This window comes from Neophocaena asiaeorientalis, unplaced genomic scaffold (assembly GCF_003031525.2).
Source record: "Neophocaena asiaeorientalis asiaeorientalis breed wild unplaced genomic scaffold, Neophocaena_asiaeorientalis_V1.1 scaffold105, whole genome shotgun sequence".
Lineage (NCBI taxonomy): Eukaryota > Metazoa > Chordata > Mammalia > Artiodactyla > Phocoenidae > Neophocaena > Neophocaena asiaeorientalis.
Window position 1 is genome coordinate 3,382,881 of NW_020172162.1, and position 20,742 is coordinate 3,403,622.

The 20,742-nt window shown below is 37.0% G+C and overlaps 1 protein-coding gene and 1 pseudogene across 2 annotated transcripts in view; one reads left to right on the forward strand and one right to left on the reverse strand.

Moving 5' to 3' along the window:
- Positions 1 to 8,286: 8,286 nt before the first annotated feature.
- The window catches only part of OSTM1 (osteoclastogenesis associated transmembrane protein 1), a 36,043-nt gene continuing 23,587 nt past the window's right edge, over positions 8,287 to 20,742 (reverse strand). Inside the window, exons 4-6 of the mRNA XM_024755158.1 lie at positions 16,282 to 16,449; positions 14,054 to 14,219; positions 8,287 to 10,351 (exon numbers count right to left, since the gene is read on the reverse strand). Coding sequence (XP_024610926.1) covers positions 10,296 to 10,351; positions 14,054 to 14,219; positions 16,282 to 16,449 — 390 coding nt within the window. The 3' untranslated portion in view covers positions 8,287 to 10,295. The remainder of the gene's footprint in view (positions 10,352 to 14,053; positions 14,220 to 16,281; positions 16,450 to 20,742) is intronic.
- LOC112406405 (40S ribosomal protein S25 pseudogene) lies at positions 18,949 to 19,439 on the forward strand (annotated as a pseudogene). Its single transcript, XR_003004552.1, has one exon. The product of XR_003004552.1 is annotated as a 40S ribosomal protein S25 pseudogene (transcript).

Genomic DNA, 20,742 nt, shown 5'->3' on the forward strand with positions numbered 1-20,742 from the left:
GACTGTTGCCACTGCCCAAACATACCAAGCAGTCAGAGCACAAATCTGGGTAAAGATAGCATTGACTGTAACTGGAATTACAGAATACATTTCATATCTGAGAGGTGGAGACAGCCTGCCACGTGGCATGCGGGACCTTAGCTCCCCAACCAGGGATGGCCCAGCCAATCATAGCACCTCATTCTCCTGGGCACAGTGATTGGTCCAGGGAAGGGCATGTGCCCCAGTCTGGGCCAATTAGAGACCTTTTCTGAGACCAGTTTGGGGCTGGAGGAGAAGGGGTCTTGCTTTTTGGAAGTATTTCAATGAGGACTGCCGGCAGCCATATTTTTTTTCACTACATGAAGAACACCTGTCTGCAGTAGGAAAGAATGAAGACAATATAGACAAATGGGTAGAGGGCACAGGTGGCAACCTCCCTGCAGTTCCTCAGTCCAGTCAAACCCGAAGCTAGATCAATTTCTGGACTTCCCAGTTAGGTAATCCAATAAATCTCCTTTAATGCTTAAGCTAGTCTGAGTTGGATTTCTGTCACTTGTACAAGTCTGAACTAAAAAAAAAAGTAAAAGAAAAGTTAAACAACATGCTCTTTCTATTAGAAATACACTTAATAAACTTCTATGAGTCCACAGTAAATTCAACGAGATGAATGCTTAAGCAGGTTGGTATCTAAGAAATATTCGTTAGCATACTACGGACAAATCAAAGGTGTTTAGGAGAATGTTGAGGAAGTCAGTTTTGCTCATTTTTGCTGTCTTCCTTCTTACACTGGCAGTTTTTGCTTTTGAAATTGTAAGAAGAAAAACAATGAGTCAGTCAAGAGAGAAGGGACAGAGAGGTAGTAAAAGGAGGTATGGGAACAGAGTGATGGAGAAGGGAATAGTGAGAGATGGCACGGAGTATCAGAGCTCCAGCCTGGGAGTCAGGGGACCTGGGTCACAGCCCTGGCTCTGCCACTACTGCTCCATCTGCTTGGGTGAACCACTTTGACTAGTTGTAATTTCTACACCTGAGAAATAAGGAGGCCTGGAATAGAGGTGATTAAGGTCCATCTTGGCTCTAATAGTCGATCCTTCTAGTATATCCTTATTTCTAGCAGGAAAATGAAGGATGCAAGGGAGTAGGGTGCATCACTGTTGGATTCACTGCTGTCAAGAGCATGACCTCAGGTTTCCCAAGAGGTCTAGCTCAGAAGGCAGCTGTTCCAATACCCCCAAACCAGCCTCAGATCATCCCAGGCAACTGAGGCTCTGGCTTTTCCCTGGAAGGGTCAAAACTTGGTCAACAATTATTGGGCTGGGGGTAGAGGTATATCCAAGACAGAGTTCCTTGTTTATAACTCATTAAAGAATTCATCAGACGCCCTGGGCAGACAGGGCAGAACCCACCTAATTCCCTTCTTCTCTCCCCACCCTCTTCCTGCCCACTGAGGAATCCTGATCCATATTAGATCCTATCCAGAGGAGCATGCTGGAACTCATCCAACATAGCAAGTGCAGCCTGCCCAGCAGAGACCTGAGCAAACCAGTTTCACACAGGAAAATTCAATTGCCTGCTATTGTCACAGCCAGGGAGGCAGGGGAGGAGCACTCCTACCCATCACAGCAATTTTTTTTTTTTTTTTTTTTCGGTACGCGGGCCTCTCACTGGCGTGGCCTCTCCCGTTGCGGAGCACAGGCTCCGGACGCGCAGGCTCAGCGGCCATGGCTCACGGGCCCAGCCGCTCCGCGGCATGTGGGATCTTCCCGGACCGGGGCACGAACCCGTGTCCCCTGCATCGGCAGGCGGACTCTCAACCACTGCGCCACCAGGGAAGCCCCCCATCAAAGCAATTTAAGTAGGAGGAGAGATGAGAATGGGAAGAAGTGATGAATAAACACGGGGAAAGAAAGCTCTACAGAAGTGTGCTCCTGCTCAAAAGTTGGGGTTGAAGGGTAGTGTCTGAGAAGAAAGGAGTTTTCTTCTAGCTCTTTTAAACCGTTTTCCCCATTTCAGCCAAAATAGCCAGCAAGAAGTTTCTCAGTTCTTACAGTGCTGACGAGTAAGACTTAGCTTAGCACACGGCAGGTGCTTAATAAATCTTCAATGAATGAATAAATCAGTGAATGGGTGAAAAAATCTGTTGGTCACCATACTGACTCTCTTTGATGAACCACAAAAATGGAATATGCTCCATGGAAGAGAAGGCATGACGAGGATGGGGCTCCTTGCAGGCTTAGCTGAGGCTAATGGTCCCCTCTCCAGACTATCCAGGCAGAGTCTGATGGGTCACATCACACAGAGGTTATTTCCTTCAGTCAAGGAGCAATTACTGGGCCCTTCTTTTGGGTTCAGGACCATATAGACATTAGTCCCTGACTTCTGAGACCTTGCAGTCTAACTGAAGAGATAGTCTTAGCCCATATAGAACAATGATATGAATCATATAAATCACTAAATAAGCGGTCTTAAGTAATGTAGGGAGAACTATAATTGCAATTAGAGTCCAAAGAAAAGAGAGATGAGTGGGGCTCGAACAGTCTAGAAAGATCCATTGAAGTGGGATTTGACCTTGACGCAGAGAACAGACAAATGTGCATTCACTTGGGGAAAACTTGGGTTAATTTTCTGGACTCTGATTCCACCTGAGTCACAATGCTATTTTCCAGATGCACAGTCAAGTCCCCTTCCAACTTCCCTTCCACAGTCTGCATGGCAGGCGAGGTTTTCATCACCGTTAGAGCAGAGGGGGGCTTCACAAAGAGCAGTGTAATCTGAGTGCTGATGAGGCCAACAGGTTTGATTCTGAAGATTGTTATTGCTGCCAGGCTATAACCTAGACATATAAATGTACTGCTTCCAATGTTCCATCGGGAGAATCGGCTGGGGAGCACTAATCCTAAGTGAAACCATCTTGATTACAAAGGAAGAAATGACAACACCATATTGCTTAACTGCTGAACCTTACAATGAAACACGAAGTGGCATTAACGTTCTCTGCCTGTAACGCTGCAGTTTAAGCAGTTAATCTTATTTTAGCTGAATGGCATGTTCCTTACAGCAACTAAGTAGGCAGCGTGTGGGATTACTGAAAGGAAAGATAAATTAAACCAGTTATGGTTATAATGTTGATTTTATTTTAACTGTCTGATTTAACTTGGTATTTTTCAAGAGTCAGATCTAATATACACTCATTTAGCAGAGATTAAGCAGATGGGACTCTTGCCCAGAAAAGGCATTATATGCAACTTAAGATGCCACTTTTAAGGGCAGCAATCCATGACACCCGATACTGGCTCTAGCCTGGAATCTTCAGTGCTTAAACTGGAGGGGTCCTGAATGGTAAGATAGCACTTCTCTCTTTCCATTAAATAGTTATGTTTTCACCATTTATGCTTTTCAAGGGCAGCTGAAGGACTTTTCTTCAAGGTCTCAAACATCCTTCTGTGTGGACCTGCTACAAAACAGTGTGTAGTTCAGGAATGTATTTTATCTTGTTTACATGTGCTTTCTTCAAACAAGTGTTACCCTGACTCCAAAAACCCTTCATTGAACTACAGGTACAAGAGAAAAAAGAGATATAGTCCCTGAACTGGAAAGGATTACAATCTGGTCAGGAGAGGAGGGATAATCATCTCAAACATAAGGAACCTAGGAAACAATGTGAGAGGGTGTCTAATCAAGTGCCAAATTGCATAGTGCAATTGAGCCGTATGAAGTACTAGATACTGGGCGCTGCACTGGAGGCTCTTCATATACCTAATCTCATTTAATTTCCACAATAATCTTGTGAGGCCAGTATTATTACCTCCTATTTGTCCAAGGAAGGGGAAGTAAATTGCCTGTCTAAGGAAGGGAAAAAGCAGGAGTTTAAATCCAGGTCTAATTCTAAAGGCCTCGTTTTTTCCTTTATGACAAGCTGCTTTCTTAAATATGAAGAGTCAAGAGCAGAAGAAAATCATAAAAGATGTCATGAAAGGAGTGGAATTGGATCTGAGTCAGAATGCACCTTCAATCCAATTTAAAAACAAAAAAATTCTTTACCAGTACCCACTTGACAATCAATTTTACTTCCAGAAACAGCCTAAAGAAATAACCTTCTTTCCACATAATACAACGACCACATTTTAACTCCAAGAATCGTCTTTTGATTTTTATGCCATTGTTATGTGTTTTCATTATATATATGTTAATCCCACAGGGCATTATTGTTGTATAGTCAATAATTATTCAGATTTATTTATCTATTTTATCCTTCTTGTGCCTTTGGGTTTCCACCTAAGTTCATTTTATTTCTGCCTGAAGAACGATCTTTAGTATTCCCTTTAATGCAGGCCTTGCTTGTGAGAATTCTCTCAGACTTTATGCCCAGATGTGCCTTATTCCCCTTTCAATTTGAAGAACACATTTTTGCTGGGCATAGAATTCTAGATTGTCAGTTACTTTCTTTCAGCACTTTGAAAATACTCCGTTTACCTTCCCGCTTTCATTATTTCTCTTGAGAAACTAACAATAAGTTTAATTATTGCTCTCATGAAGGTAATGTCTTTTTTCTCCAGCTGTATGTATGTATGATTCTCTCCTTGGTTTTCATTTACTATGAATGTGACTAGGTTTCTGGGTTTGTTTTAAATCCTTTTTGGGCTTCTTAATTTGTGACAATGTTTTTCACCAGTTCGGGAATATTCTCAGCTATTATCTTTTCAAAAATTGTTTCTGTTCCATTTTTCTCTCTCCTTTGCTTCAGGGACTCTAAATACACTTATATTAAATCTTCTCACGATATATCTTATATCTCTTACACACCCCACCCCCATTTGTATTTACAAACTTTTTTCTCTGCAGGTTTCCTTCTGGAGATATTCTTCTAATTTATTCTTTTTTTTTTTCTTCTAATTTATTCTTAATCATCTCTTCAACCATGTCTTATTGGTTATAAAACCCTTCCACTGAGTTCATTTCAGCTACTATATTTTTTGGTTTGGGATTTAGTTCCTATTTATGTTTTCCATCATTATCAACCTTGCTTTTTTTGTTTCATCTCTTTACCCATTAAACAAATTGCACAGCAATTTGCTGTCAAGAAAAAACTTGACAACAGAGAAGCAATCAATGAGCTCCAGTCCCACTTAGGATATAGAAAAACAAGAAGCTCTGCTCCAACAAACTATGTTTCTTTGGGCAGAGTACAGAAGGAAGAGTAGCAGCCAAAACAGTAAGAGGAAAAACCCGAAATTTTAACAAATGCTCAAAGACAAAGTATGGACCAGTGTGACAGCTTAGAATCTCCAGGAGCCACAGATACAAGAAGAGTCTGCCCTCACTTGCCAGTTCTTTTCTATAGGCCTCCACTGGGTGTTCATAAGAAAAATGGGGGATAGATCAGGAAAACTGAAAGAGCCACCCTTTGGTGACACAGGCATGCAGATAACAACCATCTGCCACTGGGGTAAAGGCATGAAACCCATGTTCTTTTATACAAAGAAAGAGCCATTTGCCACTAGTGGAGTGGTACAAAACCTTCCTGTTCCCTGGTTCCAGGAAAAGGCTGTGGTAGAGAAGGAGTTGAAGGAAAAAGCATCAGATGCTGGAGGGGGGTAGGAAACCCACCTGTGACCAGGATCCTGCCCTAATGCAAAGCATTAGGTCTGCTGCCAGTGAGAGAGGGACAGGAAACTTACTCTCATTTAAGAACCCACCCCCCATTACAATACAGAGTCTGACTGCCATGGGGAGAAGGAGGTGCACCTATAAAGCTCAAGAGCCCGGGGCCTGCATGAGACTGAGGCTAGCGGGGAAAACACTGCCTGCCCCAACCACAAAACTTGCTCAAAGAAACAAGCAACAGATCCCTAGAGCTAAGGGAGGGGCAGGACTTGTAGAGATTCCACTTGTAGTACAGTTGTGAAGTCTGCTGAGAGCAAGAGGGTGAAGCAGGGACACGGAAAAACTCCCTGGCATTCTAGGCCACTCACTAAACACAAAGTAGCAGCAGTTCACCACTGGATGAATTTTAAAGCTGTGGTATATTGAAGGTTACAATATCAACAATAAAACCCAAGCCCAGATCAACTACTACTGACAGTTACTTGGTACCCCCACACTAACGGCCCAAGAGAAGGAGAGGCGTGCCCACTGTACGTATAAATACTATTTACCTCAGTTTCTACTGTTCTTTTACACGCAATGTCTGACATTCAATCAAAAATTATAAGGGCTTCCCTGGTGGCACAGTGGTTGAGAGTCCGCCTGCCGATGCAGGGGACGCGGGTTCGTGCCCCAGTCCGGGAGTATCCCACGTGCCGTGGAGCAGCTGGGCCCGAGAGCCAGGGCCACTGAGCCTGCGCGTCCGGAGCCTGTGCTCCACAGCGGGAGAGGCCACAGCAGTGAGAGGCCCGTGTACTGCAAAAAAAAAAAAAATTATAAGACACATTAAAAAGCAAGAGGAAAAAATGACAATGATCCACTGTCAAGAGATAAAGTAGTTAACAGAACTAAATCCAGAGATGATCTAGATATTGACACTATCCAACAGGAATTTAAAATAACTGTGATTAAAATGCTAAGGGATCTAGTGGAATGAGTGGACAGCATACAAAAACAGAGAATTTCAGCAGAGAGATAGAAACTATAAAAAAGTTAAATGGAAACCCTGGGAATAAAAATACAGTATCAAGAGATGAAGAATCATTTTGACAGGCTTATTAGTAGACTGGACACAGCACAAGAAAGAATCAGTGAACCTGAAGTAGGTCAATAGAAATGATGCACATTGAAACATAAAAGTAAAAGAGAGTGAATAAAACAGAAGAGTGCATCCAACAGAGCTGTGGGACAATATCAAATGGTCTAACATAAATCTAATTGGAGTCCCAGAAGGAGAAGAGAGAGTACAGGACAGAAGAATATTTGATGGTATAATGGATGAGAATTTTACAAAATTAATGATATATAACCAAAAAATCCAAGAGGCTCAGAGAATCCCAAGCAGAATAAATACAAAGATAAACATACCAAGACACATCATAGTAAAACTGCTGAAAATTGAAAGTTAAGAGGAAATCTTGAAGGCAGTCAGAAAATAAAAATGTTACATAGAGAAGAACAAATATAAGAATCACAGCAGACCTGTCATCAGAAAATTTGCAAGCCAGAAGGCAATAGTGATTTCTTTAAGGTACAGTTGACCCTTGAACAACATGTCTTTGAAATGTGCAGGTCTACTCACACACAGATTCTTTTTTCAACATATATACAAAAATATATGTGTAGAACATCATGTGCAAGACTTGTATTGAAGTGGATAGCCTATCCCTACATAGGCACAAGGTGAGTGATATTTAAGATAACATTAATGATATTAGTTTTCTTACTGTTTTATAACTTTGCTTTCAAAGAATTATGTAACTGTACAGTATGCCTCTCTCTTTCATAATTGGAGAAACTGTGTATCAGCCTCTCATCACAGGGAAGTGTTTTTTAAAAATACATAATTATGTTTCCAATACTGTATCATGAATATGACTGCAATAATGCATGCCATAAAAATTTTATGCATGCCATAAAAATTTTATAACAATTCATTCATTAGTGAGCAGGCTAGGCTACCATGAAGCAATTGTATTGATTATCCTAGGCTACCATAAAGCAATCATATAGCTGTTTCTTCATTATCAATGCATGAATTGTTATACCTGTAAATAAACTGAATTTCTTTTTCACGTTATCTCTTCATTTCTGATGTCTAGTGTTAGTAATACGTATAACATCTACAGTATTTTGCATCATATAAGACAATATTGATGTAGGTACTGACAGACAATTCATCTTGTAAACAGATGACATAAACTTATAGTATTTTTAAATACAGTACAGTACTGTAAACATATTTTTCTTCCTTATGATTTTCTTAATAACATTTTCTTTTCTGTAGCTTACTTTATTGTAAGAATACAGCATATGGACTTCCCTGGTGGCGCAGTGGTTAAGAATCCACCTGCCAATGCAGGGGACACGGATTCGAGCCCTGGTCCAGGAAGATCCCACATGCCGCAGAGCAACTAAGCCCATGCGCCACAACTACTGAGCCTGCACTCTAGAGCCCACATGCCACAACAACTGAAGCCCACGCGCCTAGAACCCATGCTCTGAAACAAAGAGAAGCCACCACAATGAGAAGTCCACGCACCTCAACGAAGAGTAGCCTCCACTCGCCGCGACTAGAGAAAGCCTGCGTGCAGCAACAAAGACCCAATGCAGCCAATAAATAAATAAATAATAAAAATAAAATATAGCACTTTAATTTCCTTAAGCTACTTTGTTTATTTCAAAGTGCCAAAAAACTAAAGGTGTTCTGGTGCACACACATATGCTGTGAATCTAAGAATTCAGAACTATGCAAAGAACTTTTCAATACGACTTTACAAGTGAAATATTTACACACTTTACTGGTGGTGCTTAATGCTTATATTTGAAATCTATTGCTGATGCTCCTCTAAAGAGCAATGACTCAACCAGGAAAATATTAAAGGCTGCCTTTTCTTTTGTAAAGTGCTTATTAGCAACCATATCCAAAAGCAATGGTTTTCAGAAATACATGATATTAAAAGGTGCTCAAAGAGTCACCTCTTACAGAATCAAATATGCCATTTTGTAACTTTGTACATGTAAACTGATTTTATCTGCATTAATGAAAGATTGCTTTCAATGGCCCTCAACCATATGCTTCAAATCAAGATAGTGCTATTAGCATCAGCAGCATGAACAGTAACAGCAGAATAAACTCTAGCACATTTTAAATGGATCACAGCAGACTAGAAAAACTGTAACAGCTTTTGGATATGTTGCATATCCAAGGATGAGGCTTCTCTTTCACTCTGCATATATGGTAAACATTTTAAAAAATAATAAAAACACTTTCTTGTCTCTCTATAAGAGCATTTTACAGTGTATAAAAGGATTCAGATTCTTGTACCAATTAAGCAAACTGTTTTTCTATATAAAGTAGGCTTTATATTAAAGAAAGAAAGAAGGAAAGAAAGAGAAAAGAAAGCCTATTTCCACCAAGACAGCTAGAAGGAATTAACAAGTGAAACACCTAATGCTAAAAACCTGAGGGAAAAAAATGTGAACAATTCTGAAATGAAGCTTTTTTGAAAGGTTGATATAAACATTCCAAAAAGGAATTTGTTTTCGAGTGTGAAGTATCTGACTTCATTTCAATCATTTATCACTTTTATCTGATTTAAATAATTTAGAAAAAAAATAAGCATCATCTTAACTGAACTACTTTCTGTATCAGATTCTCTTTCTGACTCATGGCCCCCAGTACGAACCATTCAATACTCTTATAGTGAGCATCCCCTCAGGTCCCTGTCTATTTTCTGAATCTTAAAAGCTTTTTTTACTCCTCCTTTTTTTTCCCCTCCAAAACTCCCCATATATCCCAAGAGAAAATTCCTATTAAAAAATCATAATTTAAATACATTGTGACAATGTTACATTTGATTTAAAGTGGTAATAAATTATAAATTGCCAAATAATATAATTCACAATGCAAATCCCTGGTATAAAAAGAATCCATCTTGCCCTGAATATAATAAAGCAGTCCAGTGATTTCAAATTACTTATGAAATAAAGGCAAAAATAAGGTGTAAAACACTATTTATAAAAGTTAAGTAAGAAACCAGTTACCATAAATCTTTTTACAAAGATAAATGTAATGGGCCTTTCCATTTCTAAAAATTTTGGGGGAGGTTTATAACTAGTGGTTTCAAAAATGACTTTAAGGAAACCAGAGATTGAATTACATATTATTTGTAATATATGACATATTAAATATATGTGACAATAATACTGCAATGGTGAGAAACTTAAATTAATCTTTGGACTTGCTACTTTTCGGCAAGTAAATTTTTTTCAAAGTCTTTGCTATAACTGATTAATTTTTAAATGTTAGTTCTCAAAAACTTTGCTACTAGAGATACTATGTTAACTAAGGAGATACTGGAAGTCTCAAATAGTAACAATATGCCTACAAAATAAAACAAGATTGTTCTTGCATCTTTTGTTATTATAACAAATACACTTTAAAATAGACAACATTGCTATGCCTGTAAATTAAAAATACCCAAACCTTTAAAAAGGGGGTGGAACAGGAAAGAAAAATTGAAAATTCTTATTTAAAAATAAATCTGAAGTCCTTGCATTTCTTAAGAACTTGACTTGTCAAATCACGGTTTATCTTCTTTTGGACCAAGCTGTGTCTTCCACCATTCATCCATGGGATATGATGTCAATTCTCCATTCTGTAGGTTTCAGTGTGAATTTTCTTGAATGTTTGCAAAGCTGGTACTGGACTTGAGACGTTTGGCTAAATAAATCAAAAGTATTATATTTTAACTTAAATTTAATTCTCTAAACATAATTATTCATTATTTTATGTAAACTATAGTATTCATCTATTAATTCTATGTTTGAATCTGAATAGATTCAATCTTATAAGAATTAAACCTAAATCTATTTTTTTCTACCAACCTCAAAAGATATAACTTTGCTAGAAGCTGCACGATTTTGTTAGAAGCAGTGCCAAATAAAACAGATGTAATTTATATCATCCTGAACAATACAGTCTTAAATATGTAATAAAAATGAAAGTACTCTACTTTAAAAATGGAAGTGCTGTAAAGTATAATAATAAAATTATATATTTGAAAGTCTAATCTAGAAATCCAAATTTCTCTTAAAAGAATTCAGTAAAAGAACTCTGTAATGTTTAAAAAAACAAACAAACATTCAAATGGCTTACAAAGAAAAATGAGTTGGATATTACACACACGTGCACAGACATATATGGCAGCTAATAAAATATGTACAATCAGTTTTGATCATAATGCTAAAGGGACTGAGTCATGGCTATTTGGCTTGGTAATATGTTTTGTTCTTCAGTTAAACATGAATGTTTCTCATGTTCCAGAAATTTAAAAACAACCATGCCATAGTGAAAGTATCTTACATTGGATAACTAGGAATCTCTCTACTTCAGAGGTTCTCAACACTAGAATACAGGTTATGATTTAGAAGGTCTGCAATGGGATTCAAACATTTAACTTTTGTTTTTGTGTTTTGAAAGCTCTGCAGACAATTCTGATATGTGGCCAAGGATGAGAACCACTGTTCTAGTTTCTATCAGGGTCTCCCCTGACAACTGTAAGTAGAAGATGACAACATGGCTTCCTGGACCAGTGCGTTGTTTCAGCCTAAACTTAAAAAGCAACTTAAACTAAAAAACAGCCTAAACTGAAAGTCTACTTCTTAAGCCTTCAGTGGATCTGGGAAGCAAACTAAATCATTTTGTTTTAAATGTTGTTTAAAACTATTAAAAGTAGTCTAGTTTCTAATTACCAAATTCATTAAACTAACCAGGTAGCAATACCAGTGAGTACGTATAACTACAACTTCCTTGCTTCCTTATTCTCTGATAAATCCCTACATCCTCCAAAATTCTACTCCAGGGATCTTCTAATGGTGAATTCCAACACCCCAAATGCAGAGTTCGTCTTCTATGCCTCTGTGGTCCAACCACACTGTATGCACTTCTACTACATTTGTTGTAATGATTGGATTATGGTTGGTATGTTCTTTGAGGGCATCTATTGTGCTTTGTTCCTTTTTAAATCCCTAATTCCTACCATAGGACTTGATGAATGGAAGCATATAAAATGGTAGCATAAAGAAAAGTAAATTAAAATTTCTATGAGGTATCAGCACAAGAACTATTTGCTTACACTAGCATTTCCTTAAGTTCATCATTTAATTCGTAAACAATGCTTCTATGAAACATTAATAGGTATTATGCAAAGGTCCTATTGTCAAGTTTGGGGGATGTAATCTCAGAGGCCTTAATTTATATTCAGGTACATTACGAAGCTCATGAAAAGGAATTTCACAGGACTAGTATTTTAAGGAACTCACTCTAGGAGTTGCTCACATTAAGTACAATGTTCTTTTATTCAACAAATATTTTTGAGTATCTACTATGGGCCAGGTACTTTCTAGATGCTGGTGATATAGTGGTGAGCAACATAAACAAAATCCTTTTTCTGATGGAACTCACAGTTGAGTCAGGGTAGACAAACAAATGAGGTAGAAAATAAGTGGAAAAGTTAATTGGAATAGACTAAATAGTGATTAAATGCTATTAAAGAAAGATGATACAGAAGAATTTTAAAAAGGGTGTTTTCTTAGGTTGGGGGGGGGTCATAAAAGTTCTCTTTGTGTCAGTAACCTTTGACCTAAGACCTGGATGACAAGGAGCCAGTCAAGGAAAGCAGGGAGGGAAAAATACAAGAACCTCGGAAAGAGGGCAGTGTGAATGAGCTTGGTGTTTGAGAGGAGCAGAAAGAAGGCTGGACTGCCTACATACAGCATCATGAGAAAGGAGAGGGGTAGACACAGGAGTTTACGAAGGCAGATGGGGACCAGGTCACATGCAGCTTGGAGAGCAGACCTTGGAATAAGTCTGTATTTTATTCTAGGTGCGACGGGTACACAGGAAGGGTGTCAAATGGGAGAGGAGCACGTGGTAAAATTTGTGTTTAAAAATTTACTCTAGCCACTATATGGACAATGGATTGTAGTGGGTCAAGAAGTAGAAGTAGGGATACCAGTTAAGGGACCTCTGCCTTAGTGCTGGTAAGAGACGGTGATGGCCTGGGCTAAGGTATTACCAGTGGGGATAGAGAAAAGATAATTTAAGATATATTTTTGGAAATAGAGCTGGCAGTACTTGCTGATGAATTGAAAAGGGGTAGGGGAGGGAATAAGGGAATGGGGAAAGAAAAGAAAATAAAAAGTTAAGAAATTGAAAGATATTAAAAGGATTTGTGGCTTATACAAGCAGATGGATGGTAATGACTTTTATTGTGAAAACAAACGAACAAAAACACTGATCAGAAGTACTATATATCTTCTGTAGAGTTAAATAGATTTGCAAAGCAAATAAGATGCTAAACTTTAAAAGTACACCAAGTCCTGAAAAATAAAGTTTCTCAACAGTGAGGTCCCTGCAATATTTTGTTATTACCCTAAAGAAGCACTTTTAGGCCCGAGTTATTACATATTTACAGAATGCTGGCAATCTTCAAAATACTTTACTAAATACACCCATGATAAAGACTCTCTCCTCTGGTAGCTAGCTTTTTGAGGTGACAAGACATTACAAATTCAATGTAAACTGATCTACAAGCAATCTGGTTTTTTTTTTAAGTTAGATATATTAGACATGAAGTTAGATAAATCATGAAAAAATGCCAGAAAGAAATTTATAAGGGAAAGAATTTTTACATCATAGGTTCCTAAACTAGGAATAATATTTAAGAGAAAAAAAGCCTGACTTTTTTTTCTCCTGAAAACATTCTTTTTTAAAAAAACTAAAATTACTAAGGGATAAGCCCATACTTTCATTCTGATAATAAACAAGAAACCTATGAGATTTGGAGGTCACTTTTCTTTGGCTAGTTGGGACCTTCTAGTTAGTGTTTTTTTCTGCTCTGCCTTATTTGATGGGGAGAAAGGAAAGGAATGAACACATACTGAGCACATGCTATATGTCAAGTAACTTTCTTGCAACTACAATTCCAATTTGTTCATAAACAAATTGTCTGTGTGTAAGCTACAGTTTCTCCCTGCCTGCTACTTGTTTGGTGGTTCTGTCATGGGTGGTTCTGCCAATGGGCCTAAGAGCTCTCTACTATTTATCTCCCTATTATGGCCATTTCAGGTCTGCAAAGCCTTTGTTGCTATTCCTTTGTTGTTGTCAACCTTATTCCAGGGAATCTAGCCTTCTCGATTAAAGCTTCTGAAAGATACTGTGTGTTAAAGTTTGATTATAAAGTCACTTAACTTACACATCTCTTCTGGTAGTGAGCACAGTTGTAAAATTTGAAGAACAGAGATGTTTTAGGCTAATATACTTTGAGTTCTCAGAGTATATATTATTTCTAAAACAGGCTTAGATTTTTTTAAATACAGGTTTTTAATCTAAGTAAATAAACAACCATAAAAAGAAACTTACGTAGAATGAGTTTGCGTTTCTTTTGCTCTGAGTGAAGAAAACTACTAAGGTAGAAGACAACAGGTAGGAAGAGAATGAACACAGAAACAGCAATTACAGGCACTGTGTCACTGCAAGGGACTGAACAGTTGAAAGTTCGACTCCAAAGTTTTCGAGTAATATTCATCTGAAACAATAACAAATAATGTTACTCTATTTTATATTTAATTTGTCTTCAATTTCATAAAATTATTTTGTCAGTAAAAAGAACCCCAAATTTAGCTAAATACACATCCCTAAAAAATCTATTAATAGTTGAGGACAACTTCTTCTGTCAGGGAAATAAGCTGGTTCACGATTAGTCATTGTATAAATTTATATCCATACAGAAATTTCGTATTGTAAATTCATAATACTGTCCAAAGAATGTCAGCTTTTCACAGACTTCAAACACAGAACTTGTATCAATAGAAATATACTTTGCTTCATTCATTAAAAAAGATTTAAAAGGGTAACTATGTGAGGTGATGAATGTCAATAATTAGACTGTGGGAATCCTTTTGCAATATGTATGTATATCAAATCATCACATTGTACACTTTAAATATATTATAATTTTATTTGTCAAGTACACCTCAATAAAACTGGGGGGGAGGGGAAGTCTCACAAAATAAACAAACAAAATATTTTCTTTCATGTGTTACCTACGTAATCTCACTGAGCTTGTTGTAATATTTTTAGAATGGAGATAAAAATATCAGCTTTATAGGGCTTCTCTTCAAGAGATGATATCTATGAAATGCTTAATAGCTTATCTAAGATATTATGAAAGATTCATACTCACAGCAAATAATTTTTTAAGTATATAATAGCTAATGAGTCATGGAAACTTTATTAGACAATACTAATATCTTACTTAGCCCCTAGATACACTTAGGGGCTGCAGTACCTCACTTTCATTGAGCTCATGATTTCTGTCAAACAGGCTAAATGATGTAAGGAAACTATCAAATTTAGCGTTTAAAACTGTTCTTGCCTGGATTTTGTTTAATTGAGATATGGTTTACAAATGGTGCACTGTAGGTCTGTTGTAATTTTTGCTTATTGCAAGATGGATGTTCTAAAATAGGTGGTCATGTTGATTTCCTGTGTAATCCAACTTGTGTCATAGAACCAATATTCATTTTTCTTCTTTATTTTAAAAAAAAGAAAGAGACTATTATTCTTTAAAAAGATGGTATTATTTATTGGGAACCTACTAGAAGACAGGTACTACTCTAAACATTAGTAACAGAGCAGTAACAAACAAAAATCCCCATGGTGTATCCATTTTAAGTGCTTTTTACCATTCTGAATATTACAGATCCACTATGTTCACTCTGAGCTGCTATAATTCACACTCATCATTCTCAAACATTAAGTTTACCAATTTTGACCACAAGTTCTCTGCTTTTTGACAATAAATTTTCAGTTTCCTCTAATGCCTCAATAGTCAGGCATCGTATTCCCATAAAAAGGCATGATTGCCATCTAGTGGTGCCCCATGTAAAGGCAGGCTATTCAACGGAGGAAAAAAGAGTTTTTGTTGACTATTCATTCAATCAATACATGTTACTAAGGGCCCACAATTTGCTAGGCGCTGTTCTAGATACTGAACAGTGAACAAAAAAGGACAATGATGTCCTTGTCTTTATATGGCTTATATTTTAGTAAGGGGAGAAAGACTACAAATAAGTAAACAAAACTTTTCAGATGGTAATAGATATAAAGAAATAAAGCAACAGGATAGGAAGTAACTGAGGAATGGCTTCAGAAACATATTGTAGCAAAATCTAGAGACTTCTTGAATTAGCAACAAGTGCACAAGAAACTGAAATGAAAACATTTAACAATATACCCACACCTCTGAAAATGACATACATTATCAAACTTAAAAAAAACAAAATGTATAAATGGAGTATAATCTATAAAAATATTAAATCACTATGTTGTATACCTGAAACTAATATAATATTGTAAATCAACTATACTTTAATAAAAAGAAGTCAAATATACCAAATTATCAACTTACTAATGAAGTATCTGATTAATTTCCATTTTAGTTTGACACATCAGGATATTCTAAAACTTTACTACTTACAACTAGCTATTTCTGGTTGAAGACACCATATGCAAATTCCAATAATAATACTGAAGGCACATTCAACAACACTGCAGAACATGTGTTGTATCAGGAGCAAAGTACTTACTGCATCTTCCACATCAATGCATAAGTGCGTTCCAGATTCAGCCTTATTTTCAAGTTCATTCATTTTTTGCATTTCACTGTACAGACTACTCAGAGTTTTGTATGCGTCATGACAGTTTTTGCATACTTCTGAATAATTTCTTAACTGAAGAAGACTGTGTGCGCTCCCCTAAAATGTCAAAGGCACATAAAATACACGCAATAAACATTACATTTTTTAAACTTATTTGCCCTCCTGGAGGAAATAATAGAGTATGTTAAAGTGCTGAGCTGTGGTGTGGGGCAGGTTGCTAAACCACTCTGAGCCTTGGTTTTATCTATAAAATAGGGATACCCTTACCTGTATTACAGGTCCCAAGGAATAGAGACTGGTATGTAGCATACAGCAAAATATTTGGTACTTTCTAGTCGCCCCTGAATTTTGAAAACCACTGCACTAGCCACTGTTAACTGAGGGCAACACTAGCTCATATACCAAATTATTGATACCTAAATACCAAAAATTTACTAAGTTATCTTGTCATATATACATCTGCCCTTATCTATCCTACACTCACCAAATAAATAAAGTATACCCTTGCCTGTGCTGACTTGAACCCTGAAGTCTGCCTTATTGAGACAGAGAAGACTTTATAATGAGTTAGGAAAAGGCACCCAAACTACATCCCTCCCCCAGCCCTCTTACCCCAATGCTTTTAATCCAGGCCTTTCAAGTCAACAAAAAGGGACTAATACCAATGAATTGTATAACCTAAAATATAACCTCAGGTACTGGATATAAGACATTATGTTAGTGAATCTCAACCTTTTCCACTTCTGGGACTGATGCTTGTATTTCAAGAACAAGTTTGCTAAACAGTCAATTCACACTTTTGTTTTCTATTCCCTTTATTCTTTACCTTATAGCCTGGAGAAATAATATTAACTGACTATCAGAATGAAAGAGAAAAGGAAAAATTAAAGGAATTAAGCTGATGTAGCCCCTACATTACCCTTACTATCTACTTGACAGAGAAACTCAAGACTCTCTTTAGTTCTGCCACAAGAAATAGCCCATTGCCTGTTTTTCACAGAACAATTGTACATTCAGCTAAATGTGTTCGATCAAAAATGGAGCACAGTACCTTGATGGGGGAGTATAATTTAGTCATTTATATTAAAACTTAAAATGTACATATCATTTGACATTGCAATTTCACTTCTGGGAATCTACCAGACAGATAAAGATACAAATACCTGCAAAAGACTGTCCATATTTGTGATAGTAAAATACTGAACCAAACAAAATTCTCCATTGATACAGGGACTGACTGACTAAATGGTGGCATAGTCAAACAACAAAAAGCCCTGCAACGTTTAAAGCAAATGAGAAAGTAGGATTCTGGGAAAAAGATGACATCAGCACGTGCCATTCCTGATTTCTTTTCTGAAGAGACTCAAGAACAGAAGAGTAAACCCAGGCCCTTGATAGCACTGTTAATTATAGAGGCATGACATGCACATTTCATCACAGGAAGGTTGTATGACAGCTGTCATACCACTCCCAGAGAAACTAGCCGGAACCACAGTCTCTTGTGACCCTCTATCCCCTGCAACCACCTACTGTCCTCTAGAGATGCGAGGGGCTGGAATAATAGCCCCACCCTACCTGTGGGACCACCCACAAAAAGCAGTCTCCACAGTCACCCAGACAGTCCAGGTTCCCAGAGAAGCCACCTGCAAACAAATACTACATAAGGTGGAGCTGGTCTGGAACCTAAACCCACATCTCTGCCTCATCACTGAGCCAGAAGGCACTGCCACAGCCAATACCATTAATTTCACTGCTACCACCTATCTCTTTAGCTGGTTCTCCTCCCTTTTCAAACACACACACACACACACACACACACACACACACACACACACAAACTATAAAACACTGGCATTGCCCAGAACTCAGTCCTTGGGGCCTCTTCATCATCTCTATCTACACTCACTCACATCCAAGTCTCTAGGCTTGATACCGTCTGTACCTGATGACTCTCAAATCTACAGCTCCAGCTCATACCTCTCCCCGATAATAAACAAACAAACTAACTAATTAGTTAATTAATTTTTTAAAACCATTCAATTTAAGGAAATAGAAAAATGACAAAACCAAAAGAATATAGGAGGAATTAATAAATGCAAAAGCATAACAACACATTAAGAAAAATAAAACAGAAACTGATAAATAAAGCCAAAGGTGGGTTTTCAAAAAGATCAATAAATATAAATGTATCTTCAACAAGCCTAAAGAAAATTCAAGGGAAAAAAGAACTCACAAGGATAGCATTTGGAAATAGAAAGGAAATGTAGCTATATATATGATAGAAATTTTAAGGAGTAACCAATTACTAAATGCAATGCATTATCCTGGAATGAATCCTGAAACAGAAAAGGACATTAGTAGAAAAACTGGTGAAATCAGAATGAAGTCTGGCATTTAGTTAATAGTTATATACCAATGTTCAGTTTTTATTTTTGACTAATGCACCTTGGTAACATAAGGTGAACATTAGGGGAAACTAGGTCAGGGATATACAGGAATTCTCTGTATTAGCTTTGCAACTTTTCTGTAAGTCTAAAATTATTCCAAAAAAAAAACATTTAAAAATAGGCAGTTAAAATCTGTAGTGGGGCCCTTTTGTCCAACATCTTAGGGAGGTGAGGTGATAGCAGTTGCTCTCCCGGCTTCGCTATGCCGCCCAAGGATGACAAGAAAAAGAAAGATGCCGGAAAGTTGGCCAAGAAAGACAAAGACCCAGTGAACAAATCTGGGGGCAAGGCCAAAAAGAAGAAGTGGTCCAAAGGCAAAGTTCGGGACAAGCTCAATAACCTAGTCTTGTTTGACAAAGCAACGTATGACAAACTCTGTAAAGAAGTTCCCAACTATAAGCTTATAACTCCAGCTGTCGTCTCTGAGAGACTGAAGATTCGTGGCTCCCTGGCCAGGGCAGCCCTGCAGGAGCTGCTTAGTAAAGGACTTATTAAATTGGTTTCAAAGCACAGAGCTCAAGTAATTTACACCAGAAATACCAAGGGTGGAGATGCTCCAGCTGCTGGTGAAGATGCATTAACAGGTCCCACCAGCTGTATATTTTGAAAAATAAAGCTTTATTAAATCAAAAAAAAAAATCTGTAGTGGGGGAAGAAAAGATATCGTTCATAAGGGCACCAAACACTATGTAATACCTTGAAATAGACTTAAGAAATGTATAAACCTATAGGAAGTTTAAATAAATAAGTAAAACTGTGCTAGAGAACATTAAAAAATAAAGAATAATGGTGGTTACCAGGGGCTAGAGAAGGAGGAAATGGGGAGTTATTACTTAATGTGTACAGAGTTTCAGTTTGAGAAGATGAAACATTCTGGAGATGGATGGTGGTAGAGTTGTACAACAATGTGAGTGTACTTAATGCCACTGAACTGTACACTTAAAAGTTGTAATGTGGTAAATTTTATATTCTATTTTACTGAAATAAAAAATAGTGAATATATACTGTACTCCTAGATAGGAAAGCTTAATATCATAACAGGTCAATTTTTCCCAAATGATGACTCTAAAATGTAATGCAATACTAATAAAATATCAAAATGATTGATTATTTTGAACTTAGTTCTAAAATTCATTTCATGGATTTATTTAGTAAATCATGTTTTGAAAGTCAAGAAGCCAACAGGAAAAAAAGGTTGGCGCTAAACCTTACGTCTTACACCAAAATAAATTTCAAACAGATAAAATGATGCTTAAATGTACAAAACAAAACCATGAAAGTCCTAAAACAATCACAGGAGAAATTTTTAAAATAATCTCAAAGTGGGAAAAGGCCTTCTAGTGTGACACAAAATCCACAAGCCATTAAATTAATTTTGGTAAATCTAACAACATAAAAATTAAAATTTTCTTCATATCAAAAAGAGAAGCATGATAAAAAGACAAACAACAAATGAGGAAAAAATATTTGCAACTAACATCCCAGGAAAAATGCTAATTTCCCTAAAGTACATTCATCAGAACTAGTGTCTTTGGTCTCTAAAACCATAGTTCCTAGTCAAATAGTCTTGGTAAATGCTGTATACAAAGTTACCATTTGAAGTTCTATATAATGTACATTAGTCCACTGAAGTTCTGCAGTCCTGTATTAAAGCATTTCTTACCCTTATTAAGAACACTAAACCTTTTTTATGGGCTATGTATTAAAATCTTGCAGCACATATTTTGGAAATGTTCATCTAATAGTTTTTATTATACTCAGGGACATTCATATACTATGTTATCACATTTATTAAAGAGAAAGTTATACATACCTATATCCTAAATATATTTCTATCTATTTGTGGGGATTACCTACTTGTTAAAAAGCAAGTTTCAAAACTAGGATTTTACTAGAATTCCAATTTCACCCCTCACCGCTACCAGGAACGTTCCAGTACTAA